We start from the raw sequence: 7,964 nt of genomic DNA on the forward strand, positions 1-7,964 counted from the left end.
ACGTTTCCTGCGTTCTTGGGCGTCCACCCACTTCTGATTCGCAGGATTCGATAGCAAACATCTCTTCATGATGCCAAACTAGAGTGCGGACTCCGTGGTGATTTTTTTGTTAAGCAAAAATCACCTTAATGTTAAGAGGTGAACGAAAATCAGAAAAAGGTGATCTGAGTGGCTTTTATTTTGTGAAGTACGGTAAGTAAAAGTGGATGATATAGTGACCAAGAGACAATAAAATTTTGATTCATAAGATATCTAGTGACGATTTATTTGATCAATCAGAAATGAAATCAGGGGTATTTAATTTTACGAATGTACAAACTCAAAAGTTTAATTGCATAATACATGTCAGACACAAAATAATAAAATAAATACAAAAGCTGGCAGTGCATTTCTGCATGCCAAATGACCCGATTAGCTGGTGTGACTGACTTGTCGCCGATTCTTCTTTCTCTTAGCCTTGAAAACATTTCTTTAGATAAAGTTTCATCTTTGTTAGTTGTCAAGATCCGTTCAACGCTATTACATATCCTCGTTAACAATCGCTTATGGGTGAGTAGAATGTCTTGGTCACAATAGAATGTCTAATTAATTGTCGCTCCTAGTGTGTAGTTATATCTAAGGTGCGAATCACAGACGTCACAGACTACTGCAGACACAATGCAAATGGCGTTTGTCAGATCCTGATATCCACTGAAAATGGCGATATATGGCTCGTGACGTTGCCGAAGCAATTTCAGCCTGCGATGGGATGTGTGGTGACCAAGCTCTTTCTAGAAAGGTCGTCGGATCAGAATAATGACGGAGGTGTTCGGTGGATTGGTTTAGTGCCGGGAGTGCTGTCGGTATTACACACACCAGCTGATAATGGAGTGCTGTCGCTTACGTTATTTAGGAGCATGGTAACGCCGACCACATTATATGTAAATACTTGTGAAACACTTGAGCGACAAATGCCGAGTCACCAGTTAATAGAATTGGATGATATCGAAGGAGAACAAGCTACTTGTAATTTATGTTTGATTGGTCGGGTAGTAAGCCATACGGGGCTGCTCTGTGGCTTGTTTCCAGACGTAGTGAACGATTCTAATGTGGCAGCTATTCTCCAGGGAGATCTTGATTGTTGTGTGCGATTTGCATTGATACGATTTTCGAATGCGAACGGCGATTGTGCAAATGCGTCTGTGATTCGCAGCGAAACACTTCTACGGTTGCGTGAACCCATTCAAGCAATCATCCCATTCTGTACTAGTTCTCCACGTTCAAACGAAGATATTGCAACGGTAGATTCTCAACAATTTGATGCACTGCTAGTTTTAAGTGTCCGAGGTAGGATTGGCGTGATCAGTACGAAAGATCGCAGAGCTCTCGAGACCTTTCCAGTCGCTGTGAACACCCTGGAGCTTGGACGCTCGGTACAGTCTATAGTTTTTGTGCACAGTTTGAGAGTGTTTATTTTTTGCTCGAGTGGATCAGCTTTCATGTTTCGAAGTATTGATCTTTTAGCGAAAGCCGAACTCGCAAACTCTAACGCTGTACCAGCCTCAACGACTAGATGCACTCTCCCAACAAAGAAACTACCCCTTCAATCAGTAAGTGCTAATATCTTACCTTAACGTTACTATTACGATAATGTATTCACGAAACTTGCGAAACATGCAGGGTATTATACACCTGGCAATTCATGGTCGTAATGGTGGCATGTCGATCCTCTTTGCGTCAGGACGGACAACACATTTTGACAAGAAGGCGCTAAACGATCTAGTGACTAGTATTTTGCCCTGTTTCGAGCGAGAACATGTCCCGAATCGTGGTCACACAGCAGCGGTCGAGAAACTATCAAGTGAGTCTCAAATTCGAGAACTTGTGCATCGTATTGCTCAAGTCACTGCCGAGTCTTCTGATCTCCGTACAAAATCGAAGCAAATGGACGTGTACCTGAAGGCTTTGCACTCTGCTTTGGAAATTCTTCGAGCTGTCGGAGCTGCAGGTTTTCTCGTTCGTGTGTGATGCTCGTAATAGTTATGTCAGCTCTGAGTAAATGTGCCTTTGCAGGTGTCGAGTCTGTGGTTAATAGCGAAATTAGAGCCAATGTAGTCAAAACAGGTACCTTTTTGGATCGGCACACAATTCAATTGACCTGTTCACTTCGTTTCGTTGATTCTGACCCTAGCATCTCACTTGACGAATGGTAAATGCCTTTATCAATCTTACGTAGGTGAACCATCAAATTTTGTCGCTAATTTTCGTAAATTCAGGTCATTGTGTCTGTATGTGCGTGCCCTCGATCGCGAAGTCACGTCGTACTCATTTCCGCTGAAAAATATAGCAGCACATGGAAAACAGCGTATTCTTCTCGATCCGGATACACTTGCACAGCAAGACCAGGGATTTCTATGGGTTTCGTGCTCTATGGTATTTTGTCTATCTCTAGACGGAATATCATGTCATCAACATCCTCAAACGAGCTCAATCGACTCCCAGGCCATTCACAAGGACAATTTGCTCGCATTTGCTATCCCGCTGATTCAGAATAAAAGATTCCTACTTGCACAGCTAAGTCAGCCCATCGAGGATGAAATGTCAGCTCGTCAAGGTGAAATTCATGCTGCTTTTTGTCAGCGACATGTGCCGTTTATGCCAGTTGGCAAGACAGAGACGCAGATGTCGAACCTTTGGGCTGGTGTGCACTCGTGGGCTGCACTTGCTGACCATGCTCAGAAGACGCCATCGTTCGCTGCATTATGGTCGAAAATTGCGTCGTCTAATGTGGCAATGGCTCCACCATCCCGCTTTGTGGTTACAATCCCCTCATTTTTCGACACTGAAGACGATGAAAATGAGGACGATGGTGAGGATGAAAAGTTTGAAACGAATTGCATAGAGAGAATGGTGTCATTCCTGCGTCAGCTGCTGGACACACCCACTTGTGATATCCCACGATTGCGTCGCAGCTGCCGAACACAACATGGGAGTCTCTGGACAATGCTACAAGCTTTTTCGGGAAGTCTTGTTCTCCTACGTTTTACACCTTCAGAAATCGAACCCCAATCCGTTGATTTGACGATTCAATGTTCTGACGTGGCTGATCTCTCTGCAGTAGGTCTTCCCATCATTGTAGCTAAGCTAATATCTAAGATATTAATCAATTTATGCAGATGCGAGCTCTTGTGCTTGATATAATCAACAAATGGAGCAGCGGAGATTTAAATCGACTGAGTGAAGCAGACTACCCCGACAAAGTATACTTGGATTACAGCGAAATGGCGGAGCCTATTGCAGTTCTTGAAAAGTTGATGGAGGTTCGGGGCCACACACACGAAACTAATGTGCCATTTGTTAACCATGTGCATTGCATTGTTTGATAGGACCTGGCCTTAAAGATCACAACTTTTGAAGATCCACGCTCTTCTACGTGCACAGACGATGTTCTTCACGCACTTTCACAGCTAGCGCACCTGGAGACTCAAACGTTTGCTCTGTACTGGAAGTCAAGGGCTCACATCAACATGGCGAACCTATAGCACTTCATTCTTGGAGCTGTTTGAAAATGATAGATCTTAAGCATGGTCAAGTTTACTTTATCACAGCATAACACATCCTAAAATTCAATCTGCCACTTTTTCGGATAATTAGTCACATTCGAGATTAATGCAAAAATGAACAGCTCTTCAACCACGTAGAGATTGACTTTTGCTTAAAAGATTAGCGATCTGTGCTTGAGTGCAATAACGATGAGACCTTGGCCATACCGGCAAGATTTATACAGTTGTTGCCTTGACACTGAAGAAAAAGCACTTAATCAGGATGACGAACAACTCATACTCAACATTCCGTATGATATCATCATCAAGTGACAAAGAGAAAAGAGTTTGAGTTATTTCAGTGCACATCAACGACTTCGAGAGAGCTATGAAGTCTACTACGGCGATAGTAGAGCGATTGACCGTAGCGTAAATATAATGCTCATTATTCTCGGATACCAATTGATCGCTGGTTCGATTCCGGCCACTCGGACTTGAGTTGCAACTTGTAGCTGGTCCGTTCTAATCTTTGTTGTAGACGCTTCTTCCGTGTCTGCGACCGTTGACGTCTTAACTCAAGTTATCGATTTCGATGCAGCGATAAATTGGATAAATGATCCAAATGAATTGCAGAGTTTTGATCACGCGAATCACGAATGTCAATTCAAAATAAATATGGACGGCTCTTCCAACCTCGTGTTTGTTTTCCATGATGTCATAAACGCAGTGAAAAACAGAATGGGCTGAAAATGGACAGTCCGTCTCCTGTGAGCACATTTATGCCCAGATCACACCTCTAGCTTTCGTGGCTTATGTGATATATCGATTTGCAGATTTGCCGAAGCAGTGCTGTATGCACCCGTTTAGCGATGGCGTAAAAAAACTCGAAGTCAGTGATGGATCACAATTGTTCACATGGAGATGGTAAGTCATCAGGCACTACATGCCAAAAACAAATTAATTGTTGTAAGAGGGCGCTGTCTACAACGGTCCCTCAAACACAACACACACGCTTGTGCAACGAGGAAGCGATTCCGAACGCTGAGGGGGAAAATAGTCCCGACTTGGAGAGACGAAGAACGACTTGAGGCCTTGAGGGCAATTCTGAAACTGAATGATAATAAGTCAATAGTCCCTAAAGCTACATACAAAGCCTTCCAAGGACCACTAGAGTTTTCACGAGAAAACCTTGAGTTTCTATGTGTTTTATTTATACAATCGAGGGCTCACTGAGGGTGACCATCAGCTTGAAATGCATACAAAATCTTGGGTGTACGGAGCTTAAACTTTGCAAAGTTTATACTTCAGCCTTAGTAAAAAGTTTCAGGCAGAAGTGACTGACTCTCGCCGCCCACTTCAAAAGACAAAGGCACATTGGTATACCACAACTTCTCCCGTTCGCTGATTGACACCACCGCAAATTTATCGCCGACGACAAGAAATCAGTGGCATACGATTTGACAAGAGGCCTCTGGCAGAACTGTCCTATTGCGTTGATGCTTAGCAATTGATATTCTGTATGAATTTATTGCAACGAAGACTCAGTCGCGCGGATTATTGCTCGATGATAACACATCGGAAGCAGTGATTGGTTTGCAGACGATAATACTGTGTACCCCCGATCTCCAGCTACAGCATTCACCCTCAAGATTACCCTGGGATAATTTGCAGCATCGCTGGAACAAGTCGTGATGCTAGATCTGTGTATAGATCTTTTTCTCGTGCTCGACGATTCAGATTGACCACGTGATATTTTTTGGCTTCATATAACCCGTCGACAAAACTCGTTCAAATCCTATGCCATCAGCATTCACACTATCCCTCCAATTGTCAGTGACGCTACAGCAGCTCGGAAACGGCTTCATATCGCAAAATTTTGGACAAGCAAGTTACTCCAGCTAGATCAAGCATTCTGCTAATGATCAAACTCATGTTCACGGCTCGTCATTTTGGTCTACTGCAGCTTTAAGCATCGGATCATCCACAACTACGCAAGGCATGTCACCCTGGTAGATGGAGTCAGTCAATGACGGGCGTGAAAAAGCACAGTAGTGGTCCGCATCTCCCTTCACACGTTAGACTATATTTTCCATATCAAAGCCCATACTTCTGAGTGCCACAACGGTATCGTGGTGGATCACTGTAGCAGCAGCGGTTTGGAATATCGCTGTGAGTTCAGTGGGGTACTTCATACCAGATCGACGGTCAACGGTAGCCGTCAAGATAAATGCAACAGCCATTTCCGCAGGCTTTATGGCACTTCGACAAGCTGCAGCCACACCGCATGGTGAAGACGCTCAGCTATTCCCTCCCGCAGGGAAAACGCCACTTCGGCCGCCGTAGCTCTTTGCTTAGAGAAAGCTTAGGTAAAGTCACGACCCTACATTCTTTCCAAGAACCAGGACGAGAGCAGCGTATCGCAACCCGCTGCCTCCAAAAATACTTAAAACCTTAGCCAAGGTAACGACACTCTCCCGTTCAAACTTGAAATTGTATGTATTTGTTTTAATTACGGCAGAGTCACCAATATCTTGATCCTTAGATTTTCTTAATTAATACCTGATTGATATAGTAATATCTTATTAGTAATATAAAACCTAATTAATGTGCGTTACTACTGGCAATCCTGCCACGTTGAAGCTTCGTTTTACGGTGTAGCCACAGCACTGTGTGATTACACCAACCAGTGTAACCACACCTATGTACAGTCAAACCATCTTGTGCGATTCACCATCTCATACAAGGGAACGTGTAACTCCTTCACGCTATCTCCCATGTAATATCCACAATTCACATACAACGGGCGCCTCATACGAGGCTCGCGTGTCTGAGGCACCATCACGTTCTTAATAACAACTTTAATCATTCTCTACTCTATGAGCCCTGTGTCTACGACACGCAAAACATCCAGCCTAGCTGGTTCCGCCAGCGGGCAAAACACTTCTTCTTCTTCTTTTGCACTGGGTGCGTCTCCGGACAGTACGTCCTCGGCTTCACGAGAAGCACATATCAAGTCTTGGGCAACCGAGCGCAGCACACCGCGCCCGCCCCGGGTGACGGATTTTTTTTTCGAGAAGTTCGAGGAAGTCGACTACCAGTCGGACACTGCTTTCTCAGCATGGGATGACGAGGAGGATGAAGTGCGCCAACACCGCAACGTGAGCCCAACTCAAACCCTGCGAATACTCTTTGTGCAGGAGTCATTGGCGTGTTACGCAGTAATTGCTTCCCGAAACTAGGTCAATCGTATGACGCACATCTCGGTCCGGACGGCGGGTCTTTCGAAACGACGTCTTGGATTTATTTTACCAAAGGATAGTGGGAAACGAGGCATCCTTCAGAATCAATGACCCACTTCGTGCGTTCATCACCCACTTAGCGTCCCCCAGAACAGCTTCATCCAGAAGCAACGACGAATTAATATCCTCGTTCGGTGTAATAATGTCCACCTTGACTTAATTGCCTGCCTTTAAGGCACCGCCAAACTCTTCGAAAGAAATCTCGTCCAGCTCCTGACGGGCTTTCACCGCGGGAACAGCCTCGAGGTGACGTCGCCGTCTTCCTCTCCCGTCGTACCGTTGACAAAGGTATATAGCTGTGCGCTAACGTCTACGGTAGACACACCCCGGGTCAGGGTAGACGCCCTGCGCCTTGCAGATAACATTTGGCTTCGCCGTCTCCTCTCTATAGAGGCTTTCCGTCTCATCGAGACCAGTGGGAACACGCACTCGGCGCCGTCTAGTGTCCCTATCCTTGCCCCATCGGAGCCTTGATATTATTAAAAACATCCGACGAAGAGTTGGTAAATCCGCAGTGTGTAACGTGCCACTCTACGCGCATCACAAGGGCGTCGCCCTTGATTCGGACCTCGTCTGACCATGCCATTCTTGACAAGCAGGGCTCTAACGCCAAGAGTAAATCGTAATGAGTCTCCGTTGGTTTGATTGAGACACTGACGGGAAGATGGGACCTCCCAAACGCGCGGCAAACGCATGCTGGATATGACCGTGAAGATTTCCTTGGGGGTGGCACTGTGAGTCGACCAAAGACCCAGCCGAGACCACCATTGTCTGACTTGGTCCGCAAAGCTTGTGCGGCGGCACGACCACACAATATGTAACGGGGTTACACATACCCTAGTAACAGGGGTGTGTGTCACACCAGATGGGCATGGTGTGACCACACCCAAACAAAAATACGGAACGGGGCTGGATAGCCAGTAGTTATACATGTATTTGATTTTACTATACATATTTAGGAAAATCCTTGCATTAAAAATTAGGCGGCTTTGCCACAGATAAAAATAAATAAAGTCAGTTTTTGAATTTAAACGGAAGAGTTAATTAGCCTTGGGTTAAGGTTGTAATCACTCTTGGAGTAAGCGAATTGCGATCCGCTAACCTCGTACTTGTTCTAAGTATAGAACGAAAGGTCGGTGACCTA

The 7,964-nt window shown here is 45.1% G+C and overlaps 3 protein-coding genes across 3 annotated transcripts; 1 reads left to right on the top strand and 2 right to left on the bottom strand.

Annotated features, from left to right (window-relative positions):
* Nucleotides 1-545: 545 nt before the first annotated feature.
* Nucleotides 546-3,521, top strand: PHALS_04924 (uncharacterized protein; the record flags this gene model as incomplete). The annotated part of the gene is made up of 7 exons (XM_024722635.1): nt 546-549; nt 610-1,589; nt 1,660-1,987; nt 2,053-2,188; nt 2,256-3,096; nt 3,156-3,299; nt 3,366-3,521. 7 exons carry the CDS (start codon nt 546-548, stop codon nt 3,519-3,521), a joined length of 2,589 nt encoding a protein of 862 aa, XP_024573692.1.
* On the bottom strand, nt 3,520-4,499 carry PHALS_15060 (uncharacterized protein). Its single transcript, XM_036407334.1, has one exon. It carries the CDS (start codon nt 4,296-4,298, stop codon nt 4,092-4,094), a length of 207 nt encoding a protein of 68 aa, XP_036263044.1. The 5' UTR covers nt 4,299-4,499; the 3' UTR covers nt 3,520-4,091.
* Nucleotides 4,500-5,455: 956 nt separating this feature from the next.
* PHALS_04925 (uncharacterized protein) lies at nt 5,456-5,761 on the bottom strand (the record flags this gene model as incomplete). Its single annotated transcript, XM_024722638.1, has 2 exons — nt 5,456-5,527; nt 5,603-5,761. The coding sequence occupies 2 exons, from the start codon at nt 5,759-5,761 to the stop codon at nt 5,456-5,458; spliced, it is 231 nt and encodes a 76-aa protein (XP_024573694.1).
* Nucleotides 5,762-7,964: the final 2,203 nt, after the last annotated feature.

This window comes from Plasmopara halstedii, assembly GCF_900000015.1.
Source record: "Plasmopara halstedii genome assembly, contig: Scaffold_287, whole genome shotgun sequence".
Taxonomy (NCBI): domain Eukaryota; phylum Oomycota; class Peronosporomycetes; order Peronosporales; family Peronosporaceae; genus Plasmopara; species Plasmopara halstedii.

Coding starts and splice junctions, on each gene's coding strand:
- PHALS_15060 (XM_036407334.1), bottom strand. CDS start 4,298: ATGTGCTCACAGGAGACGGACTGTCCATTTTCAGCCCATTCTGTTTTT.